Raw genomic sequence first — 17,160 nt, forward strand, 5'->3', positions numbered from 1 at the left:
TTTTTAAGATTTTTCTCGTTTGAATTATATTATGTATTATTTGAAGATCATTTGAATTGTAGATGAGAAAAAAATTCAACAAAGGAAAAAAGATTAGTGGGATAAGGACTCATTGGGTCTTATGTGGGTAAAAGATGGACAAGTTTTGTAGTATTTAATTATTAATTCCTGATTAATAAATGTGTTATTGTTTGATATGGCATTTCGTAAAGTTTTATTTTGAATTTCCACGTTTTTATACAAATTTTCATCATTTCAAGCAATTGATAATGATAACAATATTGATATGGATATATTTATTAATATTTTTCATGAATATATATTTGTATATTAATTTTTTTTATCGATATTTATGTTTTAATAAATGTGTTTGGGGCTTTACGTGTGAAATAGCTATCGGATTGAATAATCGGATACTCCAAATTTAGTGCACCATATACCCACTTAATTATCCTCTGTAATACCTTCGTATTCACGCCACTCTCTGCTCCTGTGCGAACTCCTCAACCAAGGAATTGCTGCGCTTTCTGTCTCTCCCTCCTTCCCAACCGCTACTAGAGGCTCCGACGACGGAGGAGCCCAAGAAGGAAGAAAAGCCAGCTGGGTAGACGAAACGCAGGACTCCACAAGAGAGGAAGCCCGCACAGCCAAAACCCAATACTAAAACTGCGATATCAGATCTCGATTTCTTTTGGGTTTCTGGGTTTTCTACTTTTGAGTATTTTAATTCGCAATTTCTTTTCGGCGAGCATGCAATCTTGGTCCCAGCTCATGAACAAGCAAGGCGGGGATCCCATTCCTTAGACCAAAACGACCTCCCTTGTGGATTGTTCTAAGGATTATTCTATCATTTTTTATTCATTTTATTAACAAATTTTTTTTCTTAAAACTAATATGGAAATTGAGTTTTATAAAAAATAATAACAGTACTATTTATCTGTAAAGTATTAAACATAGTATTAAATAATCAATGTTTATTCAAGAATAATCAGTACAGTCCGAGCTACTAAAAGAGAGTAAGAAGAAAGGGAGTGGGGAGAGAGAGGGAGGGAGAGAGAGAGAGAGGGGGGAGTCCCTAACATGAAGCCCCGCCTTAGGGTTTATGGGCAAAAGTAGGAATGATGGGCGGTGCTCGACCTTTTCCCTTTCCCAGTTTTTCTCTCTTTTTCCAAATCAACCCTCCCAGAGCGGAAGTCAGCTCCCCACACCACCAGCCATCAAGTCTTTCTCGGACCATCCTTTCCGTCCTTTTTTTCCTTTCAATTTTTTCCTTTCAATTTTTTCCCTTTTACTTCCATTTTCTTAAATTAATTTATAATTTTACTAAAATTACACAAAAATACAGAAAAAAAAACAAATGAAAAAGTGATTCGAACCCAGAAAGGATTTGATACAACTTAAGATACAGTCGTAGAAAATGCCAATAAAAACACAGCAGATAATACCAAGCTGCTGCAGAAGCTACAACAACAACAACAACAATCTCCACATGTATGACTGATTGATCCAAATTTGATAGGTAATTAGCGTTTCTTTTGGTTGATCGTTTTCGTATGAGCCTTCTATTCATAAATTCGTATTATATGTCCTACTGCCCTTTCATTAGCCTTGTCATCAGACCCATTTCATCAAATGCTAAACGGATTCGATCAAGTGATTAAATAAAATACTGAAAACCCAACAAATTTTCACCTGAAAAAAAATGGGAAAATTGCAAAGTAAGCATAAATTAGGCAGAAGTCACAATAATTAATTACTATAAATGTTTCTAAAAAAATTAAAATATATAATTCAATAGGGGAATTTACAGTTCATCTGTGCTTTGCGCCGTTAGTGATAAGCACGCCTGGCAGCTCATCATTCCCTCCAACCTCCCTCCCTCTCTCTCTCATCACCTTTTCCTTTCTCTCTCTACAGTTTTCCATTTTCTTCTTCGTCTCCTGCGGCCCCCACACTCTACTCTCTTTCCTCTCAGCTTTTGTTTTTTTTTATTTTCCATCACCCTTTCTCACTTTATCAATTTTCCAGAAAATGCATATGACTTGATTTTTTTTCTGTAATTTATCGTCTTTAGATTGGATCTGGGTCTCCTCCAGTTGGGATTTTCTCGCCAAAAACCTCCAGGTATGCTCAAAATCCAAGCTTTCGATTATGGGTTTTTTACCATTTTGTAGTTTTTCAATGTTTTGCTCATTGGGGTTTTTTTTTTTTTTTTTCCTGAATTAAATGCGATAAACCCATTTAACATGTTTTGTTAATCGTAAAATTACTAGAAAAAAAAATGGGTTTTGAGTATTTTTCTATGTTCTGATGATCTGGGTTTGATCGGATTGGTGTGTTGTGATTGAATGTCACTGATCCAAGAGAAATCACCGTGTTTTGTTGCTTAATTTCAGCTGAGATTTTTAATTTTTGCACTTGTTTAAATAATATTTTCCATGATTTTTAGAGCTAAATATTCTAATTTAGTGGTCCCGAAATTTGAAACCTGGAACTCGTAGTATATCTCCGTCATGGTCTTAGAATTTTAATTTTTTCGTTTCTGAGTATCAGTGAAGTTATTTCACTCCTTTCGTTTTCGCTGCCATGACTCTTGTGAATGTGAATGCGTGCGGGTGCATGTGAGGCCGCACATGAGTGTGTGTGTGTTAAAATGTGACCTGTGTGGGAAATGGGAATTGCTTCTCTGCCTCTGTCTATTTTCATTAATGGTTCACTTGCACTTTTTGTCTGTGTTATTCGAAATGCTTTCTGGGTTTTCAATAACCAGTTTTGCTTCATTTTTGAATTTTCCATTGTCCTCTTTGTTCAGTTAAATATCGTTTATTTTCTATGTACCTTTCTCCTTTCGCTATATTAAGTATTTATTTAGTGCATTTGGCCTGCAGAAGTAGTTTTAGTAGGATTGGACAGAAAAAATTGTGAATAACTAGACTAAAATCTTCCAGTAGGATGTTATGCATTTTGGTTGGAGCTGCATTGTGTGAAGCTTTATAGTCTTTGACGTTAAGGACTGTACCTATGTAGCGAGCATTCTGTACTAATCCTGCTAAAATTTCAGTGCATTCCTAACTGTTTGAATAAACCAAGCCATAATGTTGCATCCACATGTATATGATGACAATCTTTGTTGACTCTATGGTAACTTTCATGTTGTAGTAATCAGTATGTGTTCATTTTGTCTTTGTATGGATAAACTTTGTTCAGTGCTTCACCAAACAAATAACTGACAATTATTTCTGAAATGTGGATTGTCCCTATCTACTAGAATAATTCGCAAGGGGTACCGAATTGTATCTGAATTTTTAGGTAATCAATCATTTCATTTGTATGCTCTTTTGTAGTGCTAAATTGTTTGAGGCGGCTTTGACGCCAACCTTCTTGCCAAGTTGTGGATAAGTTAATAGATACAGCTGCAAGAACATAATGGCTGTTTCCATGAGAGATTTGGATCCAGCTTTCCAGGGAGCTGGACAAAAGGCGTATCCTTTATCTCATGAAATATTCAGCTTCTTTACAATTTTTGACATATGTCTTTCTGATGTAGGTTTCTGATCAATGCAGTGTTTGCAATTTATGAAGGAAACCAAACATAAAGGCAGCAACTGTTACCATAGTGTTGCTGCTGATCTATTTCTGCTCTTTTAAGTTTGGATTTGTATGTTTTTTATGTTATCTCCTTGAAAATGTATAGTGGACTTGAAATATGGCGCATTGAAAACTTTCGTCCTGCTCCTGTCCCAAAATCCTCTCATGGAAAGTTTTTTATGGGGGACTCTTATGTGATCCTGAAAGTAAGTAAATAGATGTAATCAAACTCATTTCTCATGTACCAATATATTTTAATCACTCTTAGTTGTATACTGCAACCTCCAGAAGCTTTCTTTGTGATTGCTGGTTTCCCTAAACATTTAAAACCATACCTTGTCTTTGTTGTGATGTGAGCCACATGACAAGTTTTTTTTGTGAAATATGAGTTAATCAAATGATTTTAGTATTCTGGATATTCAGTCTGTTATATTTTGCGTTAAGCTTCTGTTTTGTGTGTTTTCAGACTTTGACTAACTTATGAGTTGATTAACTTCCTATTCAGACAACAGCCTCAAAAAGTGGTGCTTTGCGGCATGAAATCCATTATTGGCTTGGCAAGGATACTTCTCAGGTAAACTCTACAATTTACGCTATCGAAGTTATTATCTGATTTTGAATTCTCAGCATATCTTTCTGACATGGGGATATGTTAAAACAGGATGAAGCTGGAGCTGCAGCCATCAAAACAGTTGAATTAGATGCAACCCTTGGGGGACGTGCTGTCCAGTATCGTGAAGTACAGGGTCATGAAACTGCCAAGTTCCTATCTTTTTTCAAACCATGTATCATACCTCAAGAGGGTGGAGTTGCATCTGGGTTCAAACATGCTGTGGCTGAAGAACACAAGATACGATTGTTTGTGTGCAAAGGAAAACATGTTGTCCATGTCAAAGAGGCAAGTCTATATGCATATGTTCTCTGCTGATGATGAATAAGACTTGATCTGCATAACACATGCATGGTCACATACATACATGTATATGTGCAAGTTGTGTACGTATTTAACGCATACATATTACAGGTTGCTTTTGCTCGATCTTCACTCAGCCATGATGACATTTTTATTTTGGATACAAAGTCTAAAATTTTTCAATTTAATGGTTCGAACTCATCTATTCAAGAAAGAGCTAAGGCGTTAGAAGTTGTCCAGTACATTAAAGACACATATCATGATGGGAAATGTGAGATAGCTTCCATTGGTAAGTCAAATTATATAGTGGAAAGTTCAATGTTGATATTTAACCATCATATTCGGTCTCACTGAGTCAATCTACTTATGTAGAGGATGGAAAGTTGATGGCTGATGCTGAAAGTGGAGAATTTTGGGGTTTATTTGGTGGTTTTGCTCCACTTCCAAGGAAAACAGCCACCGATGAGGACAAAAGTTTTGATTCTTATCCTACGAAGCTTCTTTGGTAATTTTCCATCTAATTTGACCCCTTTCTTTGGTATGTTACTTCATAGTCATACATATTCATAAGTGTACTTGTGCATGTAGTCATCCATTTCTTTTCTTTCCAACTCTTTGACCATTTGAAAAATCTATTCATTTTCGCTTCTTTTGGACAAAAACAGAAATCAGATACTTGCAGCATTGTCTGCAATAATGATAACTTCGTTTAGTATAGTGAAGTTTCATTTGTGATTATGAATTATGAGATCCAACGATATTGTAGTTCTGACAGAAAGATATTTTCCTTTTTAAGTGTTGAGAAGGGACAGGCAGAACCAGTTGAGGGTGATGCTTTAACGAGGGATTTGCTAGACACAAATAAGTGCTATCTTCTAGATTGTGGGTTGGAAGTGTTTGTTTGGATGGGGAGAAATACATCTCTTGATGAAAGAAGGAGTGCCAGTGGAGCTGCAGAAGTACTATCATTGCCTTTTCTTTTTCCATCTATCATCAACATTGCATCTTGATGTATGTCCTCAGTAACCCTTGTTTTCTGTCAATTTCACCATGTAGGAGTTAGTTCATGGTCCTGATCGATCGAAATCCCACATAATTCGTGTAATTGAGGGCTTTGAGACAGTAATGTTTAGGTCTAAATTCGATTCATGGCCCCAAACAGCTGATGTAGCTGTGTCAGAAGATGGTAGGGGCAAGGTTGCAGGTCAGTCATTGAACTGTTTTGCTTCTGATTTTTCTTCTTCTTTTTCTTTTTCTTGTTCTTGCTTGCAACATATATTGTTCTTATGATCATAACCAAGAAAAATCTCACTTCTGCTGTTTCTCATTCTTTCTGCAGCACTCTTAAAGCGTCAAGGGGTTAATGTGAAGGGTCTGTTGAAAGCTGATCCTGTAAAAGAAGAACCTCAACCATACATTGATTGCACAGGAAACTTGCAGGTGCTGTATATCTGTATCTATTGCACTTTTTGATGTTTCTCATAGTTTTCTGGCTCCTTTGGTAACCATTCTTATGTAGCAGTGGTAGTACTTGTTTGTTAGTTCAACTCTTTATGGAAAAGTTTCCTTTGAACCAAGAACCTCTTTTGTTAACACAAACTCCACAAAGCTGGTTGACTGCACTCTTTTTGTCTTTCTTTTCAAAATTGTTAAAAAGGAAGATATAAAAGTTGTCTATGTATACGAGGAAGCTATAAAAGAAGGCTTCAGAACCAATTCATAAATTGTATGGAAATACCACTAACTTGGTTAACCTAATATTTAGTTTTGAATTCTAACCATAAAACTAAGGGGTTTTAACATTCTACAAGAACCATCTCTGACTGATCACAAATGAGGTCTCAGGGAAACATGAACATTCATTTGGAAATTCTATGTTTTGCTTTTCCTGTAGTTCCATATTACTGTTGCTATATTTATTCATTATTTAGAAATGCTTTTTAGGTTTTGAGAAGTGCATATTTGATGAATCGTAAAACCTTAACCCCACGCAGAAGGAACTGAGCTAGATATGTGAAAATAAACCTCATGTCCACTTTTTTGTTATGCAATCAGCAATCTTGCTAATGGAATATCATGTTTTGGCAGGTTTGGCGTGTGAATGGCCAGGAAAAGATTAGCCTTCAATCTTCTGATCAATCAAAATTTTACAGTGGAGATTGCTATATTTTCCATTATGCATATCCAGGAGAGGATAAAGAGGAACATCTTATAGGAACATGGTTTGGAAAGCAAAGCGTTGAGGTAATAATTTACCAAGCATCTTGTTAATCTTGACACCGTGCTCAGAATATCATAAACTATTGAAAGGCTTTACAACAATTCCCTTAAAAAGTCCAGGGACCTTGAAAGATGTCTTCTGTTTAATTTAATTAGTACAGAGATCAGGCATTTTCAACCTAAATCAGATTGCTTCCAAAACTTTAGTATTTTCTGGCAATGTGATTGATGGTCTGGCATGGACTTGCAATGTGACATATTTCCGAGATTAGGGAGATGTATATTTGTTCGTAGAGTTTAGCCGAAGGCTTACTAAATATGAGTACTAAATAAGATCTTATACTCAAAACAGGAAGAAAGAGCATCAGCTATTTCACTAGCAAGCAAGATGGTTGAGTCAATGAAGTTTCTTGCTGCCCAGGTAGTTTTCCTTCAACTAAAGATGCCATTGATACACTGATGTAATTGAATGTCCTTATTTCTTTGTTGCTTACTGATGATATTTTGTCCCTAATTTGTAGGCTCGTATCTATGAAGGAAATGAACCAATTCAGTTCTATTCAATCTTCCAAAGCATAATTGTTTTGAAGGTTTGTGAATTCTATGCCACCATGGGGGAAATTATTTTGAAGTAAAAGAAAAGAAAGAAAGTTATTGTAATCATCATTAGATCATAATTGCATGTTTTCAAATTACCACAACATGGACTATGTGAATTCTATCAGGGTGGTCTCAGTGATGGATACAAAAGTTATGTTGTGGAGAAAGAAGTTCCAGATGAGACATATCAAGAAGATGGTGTTGCATTATTTCGTGTTCAGGGATCTGGACCTGATAATATGCAAGCAATACAAGTTGACGCAGTAAGTCTCTTCTTTCTTTCTTTCTTTCTTTTCTCTCCTGGTTCTGTTAGCAGAAGGATACCTATAGAAGGTAGACCTGTATATTTCTGTCATGTATTTGGAAGTTATGTTAACAATCATCCCTTCTTTCCTTTTCCTCTTAATCCCTTCCATCAGGTTGCATCATCTTTGAATTCCTCATACTGTTATATATTACATAGTGGCTCAACTGTCTTTACCTGGTCTGGAAGCCTCACAAACTCAGATGATCAGGAACTTGTTGAGAGGCAGCTCGATTTAATAAAGGTTATCCTCTATGTTTTCTTTTAGCTATAGAAAGTGCTATAGAAGATAGACCTTTCTAGGTGAGATATTTATTTGTATATATCTCTAACAGTAGAAAGGCTGGCCCCTCTTGTGACATGCATCGTTGCATGTATACCATTTGTATAAATATTGTCATCCTACTCACAGGTGAACTACACTAATGTCGATTTGGCTGATTCAACTTCTAACATTTTATTTCACGAGGGTGCTTTCGATTCTTTTATTGAACATCTGTTTTGTGTGTGAAGGGGTCCTTATAATGTATGTTTTTTAAGTGGGATCATCTACTTATTAATCTCATTCTTACATTGTCTCAATTGTCTACAGCCGGATCTTCAGTCGAAAACGCAAAAGGAAAATTCCGAGTCTGAACAGTTTTGGGAGTTGTTAGGAGGAAAGACCGAGTATCCCAGCCAAAAGATTATACGATCTTCCGAAAGTGACCCTCACCTATTTTCTTGCACCTTCTCGAATGGTATGAAACTTATCTGAGCTAGATGATAAAATTTTCATATCTGGTATTTTTCTATTTTCAGTTTTGTTTAAACCTTGAAGTTTTTGACCTTTTTCTCCCCTTTCTGTTGTTCTGACTATGACCACGCTGCACATCGAACTTCAGGAAATTTGAAGGTACATAATTCGGTTTATCGTTTCTAATCCATGATAAGATTTTTACCACCTGCAAAAGTAGGGATAAAAACACTTGTGCAAGAGTAAAAAGTTATCGTAGTATGGTATAGGAACTCAAGCAAAGTCGTTTTCCACAAGGATTGAATGAATAATTTGTATTTAAAACCAACTCTTAATTAATTATTCAAAACAAAGTTTGGAAAATGTTGATTTTGTGATTAAAATATTAAAAACGAATTTAAAATTAAAAACAGTTAAATAAATCAACAAAGTAAAGAAAACAATAGTAAACGGTTTTGAAAATCAATTTGTAAAAGCCTAGGGTTTCACCATCACCCTAACATTCCTATGTAACTTTACCAATTACTTATGAATTACAAATGAAACTTTGAAGGTTAGGGTTTCCTAATGCATATTCTCCTCGTGATATTAAGCAAGAGCGTGTATCGAACATGCAATCCATCTGTGATATTCAGATCAAATATGAACATGCAAGACTCATTGAGTTTTGTGAAAACCCTTTGAAAAACCATGCAACCCCTAAGAGGGTGATATTCGCCTTAGTTGAAATTGCAATTATTAACCACAAGAAGCAATACTCAATTCGCCAGTGATATTCCAACCTAATAGCATCCGATTACTTATCTAAACATCCTAATGGTAGCTAAGCATTAAGACATAGAGACAGTTTAAACACAGTGATTAATAATTCAAATTATGCATGCATAATGTCATAAACAATTAAATAAAGATTACTTATTCATGCTAAGGCTCATGGCCTAGCCCTAGAAAACGGAAATTAGTTACGAACAACCATAAAACAAAAGGAATTTTATTGAAATAGAAAAAGGATAGAAAACACCTTGAAAGAAAAATACAAATCATCAAACCCTAGCCAACTTCTCCCAATTAGTGTGTGTGTTTCCCTGTCATGGCTAAATAGCCTTATTTATACTAGGCTTTTTATATTAGCACCCCACAAAATGTTGAATGCACCCCACATTAAAATTTAATATTAAATATTATTTACCCTACTATGCAATGACAATTTTGACCTTATTCGGTTAAAAAAAATAATATTTCTATATACACCCCAAACCACTTTTAACGTATTATTTATCTTTTTCAACTATCAAAGCCCCTCTAATCCTCCATTGTTGAACAAAACCCTAACCAATGAAACTACAAACATATTGATTGAGAAAAATTATTTTTGAAAAATGAAACATGAAATCGATGTTTCGGAAGCTTCACATGAGGTAAGACTTCATATTTTTTATTGTTTTAGTGATTTTGACGACATCGATAATTATTTAATCTTGCTTTTGATGCGTTATTCAAGCTTCTATGTTCGTATTCATCTTTTAGGGATTACATGAAGAATTAAATTCCTAAAATTACCATCAAATATTAGAAACAAATGACAAGGGTTTTAATGGTGGAATTGAAAACAGCACACATATGCTTTAAATCCCAAGCAGCATCTTTTGTCGAAATTTTAGTTGGCATTTTTTGTCCAAATTAAAAGCTTCATAAGATTTGAGAAATGTGGGGTGTATAGAAAATATGGGGTGTTAATATAATACCTTTATACTAATGTGGGGTGTGAGGGTATTATGGGGAAATATGGCATGCAGAATATGTAATGTGTATATTAAGAATGTGAGGTGTGAGGGTGTTATGGGGAAATATGGGGGGTGCATTAAGATAATTTTTAATTGAAAAAGCAAATATGGGGTGTATTAAGTATGTGGGGTTTATTCAACAATTTGTGGGTGTTAATATAATACCTTTATACTAATGCAAAATAAAACTCTACCTAGAAAAGGTCTTAGAATAAAACTAGGAAACATAATAAAATAATAAACTAGCAAATAAAAGGTTTCCTATTTGAACTGAAATTCGGACTTCTTAGAAAATCAGACTTTTGACCGACCAAATCAACTCCGATTGGTCCCCAAAAGGTCTCTTTTGAAAGCTTAAGTCGTCCCCCAACAAATTCTTGGAAGGAATTTTCCTCAAAATATGCCATCTTGACCTCCAAAATACCCAAAACATCCAAAAACGTCAATCTGGGAAAACAGCGCACTGGGCCTTTATTTCATTGCCACGGTCAAAATGCTGAGTAGAAAAATTTGAAACTTTGATACAATCAACTTGAAAGACTCATGAACATCTCCGATTGAAATCACTACAAAATTCGTCCGTTTGATTACTTTATGCTCAAGAGGAAGTCGAATGTGCTACATTAGAAATATAATTCAAAGTATCAAAATCTCACCAAAATAATCAATAAATTAATACTAGGATTAGGGTAAAATATATAGTATAAAGGTGAATCATCAATCCACAACATGAATGTTAGACTATGCAAGATGCATGATCTTTTCAGTTATATGTATTATGAAGTACAGGAATTTTTTGAACGATTTTTTATGCTATTGTTTCATGGACGTATTTTTTTGTATTATGTCGTAACCTTATGATTTGATACTGCTTCTTAAAAAGCAGCCTTTTCAGAAACCTAAGAACATGACATTCTTGTGCCCCTGTTTCAGACATTCATTGGGATACTAATACTTTCAAAAAGTTTTGCTTCAGTTACTTGAGAAAAGTTAAAAAGGGTTGTAATCGAAACAAAATAAAGTTATAAAGGGTTGTGTTTTGCATTTCTAGCATGATAAATCAACATGGTTAATTTTCGATCTTTCGTGCTCGCATACTATCGAATTTAGTGTATTGCACACATTAGTCAAAAACCAAAAAAAAAAAATATTCAGTTCATCCCTTTGTTTAGGTTTCTGGGAGTTGACATGTCTGACACCTGGTTTTATCTACACATGATAGTTGATAGTTCTGTCTATGTCCGTAAATCATAGCTTAAACAGATTATGAACCTCAAGAATGAGGTGATTAAAATATTCAACTTGCATGAAATACTGAGATTTCTTGCATCAACTGATCAAAGTTATGGAACCTTACTTTGGATTTATCTTTGCACACAGCTTTAAACTGAAGTCATTGTTGCAGGTAGTAGAGATATACAACTTCACCCAGGATGATTTGATGACTGAAGATATATTCATCTTGGATTGTCACTCAGACATCTTCATTTGGGTCGGCCAACAGGTCAAATCCAAGGATAGGATGCAGGCTTTAACTATTGGGGAGGTACGACTTTTTGTTCACATGCTAGTATTTATATATCAAATCAAAATGTCTTTTTTCCCTTCAGTCTGATGTGCACTGTCCACCGTGAAATAGAAACTCTTAAATCTATATACTGAAACTTCTAATATTGCTCCACACGATTATTTACCTGAATAATTTTGTAATCTGACTTGAGATTGTAATATTAGTACAACTGTGTCAACCGTCCTTTAAGATACATGTCACTCACTTTGAAATTTTATTGACTTTCAGTAGAAACTTAATCTGAGTGTTATGTTTCTCATATTGGCTAACAATTGTCATTATGTGAACTATCTTTAAGACTTTCTAATGTTACTATTTCTTGGCAATTTTGACTTTTGACAGAAATTTCTTGAGCATGATTTTTTAATGGAAAAATTATCTCGTGAAGCTTCAGTATTTATTGTCATGGAAGGAAGTGAGCCACCTTTCTTCACACGCTTCTTCATTTGGGACTCTGCAATATCTGCTGTGAGTCCTATAATCATTATCAAGTTGTCACCACAATTGGAGATCTTTTCGAGAATCTGATTGTCCTTATGTTCTTGGTACAGATGCATGGGAACTCTTTCCAAAGGAAGCTTACTATACTGAAAAATGGGGGTACTCCAACTCTAGATGTAAGCCGTCTTTTGTAGTATTGATTGCATTAGAAGTTGATCGTGAGTAATCTTATGAGTTTGTTCACTTCTATACTTATTTTGAATTTTCTATGGCATACCTGATCGAAATTTTTTTAAAGTTTCATTAAGTCTATGAGATATTGACTACAACCCCAAATTCAGTGGACGATCTCCCATATCTTGTAGTGAGATATTACATGGAGAATATTATATCAATATGTATTGGTTTTTGGTGTTTTGTTTGGCTTCAGTTCTAAGTAAATATTGACGATCTCCCATGATTGTCTCACAAATTCAAAGAATGTGTAAAACTTGGGACATTAAGTTCTCCGTGTCTGTAAAGTTTTGTGCGCTTGACATCTGATCTGATAAAATCCCTTCAAAACATAGCTGTAGCACCTTTCCAGAGCAACCTGAAAGGCCAAATTAAGTTGACTAAGTACCACATATCTCCTCGTATTTGCGTAAGAGCCATCCCATTTGGTGGTTCTATTTAGGGTGGGTTAGGACGCTCAAATGTGTATGCCGGAGTTGCTAGCCACGGTGTTTGTGTGTTATAAATTTCTGTATGCAAGTTTAGTCACAATTTACTTTTTTATAGGTAAAAAGTTGTATTTAACAGGTGTAATCCAAGTGCACAGGAAGTAAATAGGAAAGAAAGATTAGTGTTCATAATATTAGTCAACCATCAATACTCGCACATTGTTGAGATCTTTGTGGTTAATGCAAGTGTGGCACTACTACATTTTGACTGTACACATGCAACTTGTCGCATCTTGTTTTCAGATTAATACGTATATTATTTATTGCCTGATTAATTATCTGATGCTTAACTAGAAACCAAAACGGAGAGCACCAGTATCTTATGGTGGAAGGTCTAGTGTACCAGATAAATCACAGCGTTCCAGAAGCATGTCTTTCAGCCCCGATCGAGTTCGTGTGAGGGGTAGATCTCCAGCTTTTAATGCACTGGCTGCTACTTTTGAGAATGCTAATGCACGAAACCTTTCAACTCCACCTCCAATGGTCAGAAAGCTGTACCCCAAATCTGTGACTCCAGATTCATCAAAATTGGCTTCAAAATCATCAGCTATAGCAGCACTCACTGCTAGCTTCGAGAAAACAGGACCAGCAAGAGAATCTAATATACCAAGATCACCGAAAGGTAAGTATTGGTTAAGCTCCCTCCTTCACACTAAAAATTGAAGCACTCAGTTCCTTAAGAGGTACTTAATTTGAAGCATTCTTTTCCATGGCTGCAGTGAGCCCAGAGCCCCCCAAACCAAAACAACAGGAAACGAATAACAAGGAGAATTCTGTGAGCAGTGAACTAGAATCCCTCACCATAGAGGAAGATGTGAAGGAGGGTGAAGCAGAAGATGAGAACCTCCCAGTTTACCCATATGAACGCCTTAAAACAACATCACAAGATCCTGTTACAGATATTGATGTGACGAAGCGAGAGGTAACATACTGGAATTCCATATAATGATTATAGCATCATAAGCATACATATTCGATTCCAACCTTATATATGTGTGTTTGGCACAAGCAGATTTACTTGTCAGCAGAGGAGTTCAGGGAGCATTTCGGGATGGCAAAGGATGCTTTCCATAAGTTTCCCAAGTGGAAACAGAACAAGCTTAAAATGGCCCTTCAATTGTTTTGAATATCTTCGTACTCTTCATTTTCTTCAGCTTGCTGCAGTTTATGTTGCATGAGTCGGAATGCTTGCCCACCAACTGTACATAATCTTTCCTTACAAAAACTACAGTTTGATTTTCGTTTAATTCTAACCAAGGAAGCATTCTGATTAACGTTTTGCTTTCTTTCTTCCTACAGTGGGGGAACACAATTTCTCAGGAGGGAAAGGGACAGCATCAGTGCATTTTTAGCTGCTCCAAAGAAGCTAGTTTTCATGATTGGACAGAAACAAACGATTTTTTTTCTTCTGTGTTTCCCCTCGTCGGCATTTTGAGTTGGTGTGAATGTCTAGGTTTGCATTTTGGTTAGTTAGTTCTTGGTATTCTTTGTGGTGACGGGTTTGTTGTGAGCTTTGCATTTGGTCAGTCAGTTTTCAATTTATTATTCAAAAATCGAAAATCTTTTTTTCGTTTGACCGGGGTTCGGAATTGATTTTGGTAGAGAAAATTAGGGGGCTTGCATATGCGTACTTAGGTTGTTTTGATATGAGAGGATGGGAAAAGTGTGTACAGCGGAGTGTAAAAACCAATTCGCTCCTGTTTTGAGTTTGACAATAAAAGTGTGATTTTTGCCCTTCTCCTTCCCTCCCCTCCTCCCCATTTATGAATTATCATTTATCTTTCTTTTTCTCGACTTCCATATCCATTTAAATAATGAACTTGAAGAGGGAGACCTTAAAATGATTTGGTTCCAAAACTCAACCCATTGTTTATTTTATTTTTGAGATGCTAAGCAAGGGAGATGAAAGCTGGGGATGGAGAATCACGTTGGTGGGTTGAGATCAGGGCTCCGAGAGAGGGTGGACGATATGAGGAGATGGTGACCAGGAAAAACAAAACAAAGGGAGAGAGGGTGGACTTCGGGAGATCATGCCGGCCATGTTGTCGCCGGTGGTGAGTGACGACGGGGAAAGTGACAGTTTCTCGAGAGAAGCAAGGAGGAGCTTTCTCCCCTTAAACCTCGCAGGTTAAGAAATATGCGCATTAATTATGAACAAATTGTAACATCATGTAACAGTTTAAGAGCATCTCCAATAGTTTAGCTAAATGAGGCCTTTTGGTTACTTCAACAAAAATGTAAAAAAACCAAGCTTCAATAGGCTTACCTAAATGACTAGCTATCTTAACTTTGTGAATGTTAATTAGCTAAATTTAGCCAGGGGAAAAGAGAGTTAAATTCTTGCTAAACAATAAAAATTATAAAATTGCATTGTTGATGGGCTTCAAGAGAAGAAAAATGGCTTGGATTATTAAGTTTAGGAAAAATTAATATTAAAGTATTTTAACTTAATCTCTAGTATTGTTTGAAGTTGCTAGCCAAATTAACATTTCAATCATTTAGATAGCTACAATTGAAGAAAGTTGGCAATATAAGAGTAGAGCAACATCTTATAAGTCTTTGCAATGTTTCTTTTTTCACCGATGTGAAATTCTTTTACCTTCACATCATCACACGCTCCCTCATATGTGGTGAATTTTCAAGCCAAACACATAGACAACACGAATTAGGTGACATGGAGGGCTATTGAGTTTCACACGTGGGACAACCTGCTCTGATACTATGAAAAAAATTTGAGTTTCTACTATAAAATCAATTAGCAATATGTAGAGTTGCCCTACCTTTTATAAGTTTTTGCACGATTTCTCCTTTCACACGTACTCCACGTCACAAAAAATCCTGCACCCATGAGCAGGCATTTGAAGATATAAAAGTAAAAAGGTCCCACCTTACAAAGACTTGTTAAGAGTTGAGCTACTTCCCATGGTAAAATCTCAACTTACCAAAGGAGGTGTCAAATTTTAAATATCAAAATGATATTTGATGGCTTATGTGCCAATTTGACATTTTGTACAATATTTTGCTTCACCCTATATGTTAAATAATAATGTCTTTTTATTTTTATTTTTTTTATGCAAAGAAATTCATTAAAGCACGAAACCTCTAGTACAACCGTTTCCAATACAATCAAAATTAAAGGCAGGAAGAGCAACATCAAGTAAACAAAAACCCCAATAATGAGGATTCGAGAAGGAGAGACCGAGGTGAGCTAAAGCATCGACAACAAAGTTTGCCTTCTTGAAAATGTACTTCCAATCAACATGACTAAAAGACAAAGCTAGGATATGAATATCATTGATTATAGAGTTGTCTCTACAAGGAATCCCCCAGTGACCCTGCACAACTTCAATGATGAGTTTAGAGTCCCCCTCCACAATCACTTTGGTGAAACCCTTGCGCCTAGCATACTGGAGACATTCTCGCAAACTCATCGCTTCTGCTACCAAAAAAGTAGCGCCATCAAGGTTAAGAACCCCTGCCCTAATCACCTGTGAATTATTGTTACGGAGCACAAAGGCAGCAGTAGCACGATTATTTGAAACTAAACCATCAAAATTGAGTTTAATCACATCATACCAATCAGGATGATGCCATTTAATAAGGGAAGAGATAGGTAAAGCCTCATTGGAGTCACACTTCCCATTAGCCTTGAAAAAAGCCAAACCAACACTACTGACGATAAAAACACAACGCGTCAGGACCGGGGGCACACTTCTGAACACCAAATTATTTCTTTCCATCCATATTTGCCAACAGTTCAGAATTACTTTACTAAGATCAGAAAGGCCATCTTTATCATTAGAACTTAAGGATTCCATCCACTCAAAAAAATTATCATTAGTACTTATGTTTAGACCTGTAAATGGGTTGGGTTTACTAGGTTTGGGTCAGGTTCAACCCGACCCATTAATTTAACGAGTCATTCGAACCCAACCTATTAAGCTATCGGGTCACCCATTTCAACCCGTTTCACTCGTTAACCTTTTATTTTATTTTATTTTTATTTTTTTAACATCATCCAAATCAATTACAATCCCATTTTATATAGTGGAATTCGACTTTCTATCAATTACATGCGTTTCCGAATCTTAACATAGATCGGGAAATTATTTAAGTAAAACACAATAATTCTCTTTCTTAAGTCTCAATCAATGTCTCACTACAAAGTCTACAGTGGGTCTCTTTCTTCTTCTTGCATTGCATCATCTGTTGCTTTTTTGCCAACCTTCTTCTTGCATTGCATCCTCTGCTACTTTTTTGCCTTCAAAACATTCACCTTTAT

The 17,160-nt window shown here is 35.7% G+C and overlaps 1 protein-coding gene across 2 annotated transcripts; it reads left to right on the forward strand.

Moving 5' to 3' along the window:
* The first annotated feature begins 1,377 nt into the window (after positions 1-1,377).
* LOC137731620 (villin-4) lies at positions 1,378-14,612 on the forward strand. Of its 2 annotated transcripts, XM_068470779.2 has the most exons (25): positions 1,378-1,519; positions 2,075-2,124; positions 3,345-3,482; positions 3,695-3,794; positions 4,094-4,162; positions 4,250-4,486; positions 4,613-4,790; positions 4,874-5,006; positions 5,298-5,460; positions 5,558-5,705; positions 5,841-5,941; positions 6,590-6,745; positions 7,074-7,142; positions 7,243-7,311; positions 7,447-7,584; positions 7,741-7,869; positions 8,218-8,365; positions 8,510-8,520; positions 11,551-11,691; positions 12,058-12,183; positions 12,267-12,332; positions 13,173-13,500; positions 13,598-13,800; positions 13,891-14,079; positions 14,178-14,612. In XM_068470779.2, the coding sequence occupies exons 3-24, from the start codon at positions 3,427-3,429 to the stop codon at positions 14,002-14,004; spliced, it is 2,883 nt and encodes a 960-aa protein (XP_068326880.1). In that variant the 5' UTR covers positions 1,378-1,519; positions 2,075-2,124; positions 3,345-3,426; the 3' UTR covers positions 14,005-14,079; positions 14,178-14,612. The 2 variants fall into 2 exon arrangements, with proteins under 2 accessions (XP_068326880.1, XP_088543411.1); XM_088687285.1 differs by lacking the exon at positions 1,378-1,519 and having other exon boundaries at positions 1,818-2,124.
* The last annotated feature ends 2,548 nt before the right edge of the window (positions 14,613-17,160 follow it).

Source organism: Pyrus communis, chromosome 16 (assembly GCF_041283825.1).
Source record: "Pyrus communis isolate YQ-2024b chromosome 16, ASM4128382v1, whole genome shotgun sequence".
Lineage (NCBI taxonomy): Eukaryota > Viridiplantae > Streptophyta > Magnoliopsida > Rosales > Rosaceae > Pyrus > Pyrus communis.

Coding starts and splice junctions, on each gene's coding strand:
- LOC137731620 (XM_068470779.2), top strand. CDS start 3,427: ATGGCTGTTTCCATGAGAGATTTGGATCCAGCTTTCCAGGGAGCTGGA. Junction 7,143..7,242: donor TGAAGTTTCTTGCTGCCCAG/GTAGTTTTCCTT, acceptor CCTAATTTGTAG/GCTCGTATCTATGAAGGAAA. Junction 7,312..7,446: donor AAAGCATAATTGTTTTGAAG/GTTTGTGAATTC, acceptor GAATTCTATCAG/GGTGGTCTCAGTGATGGATA.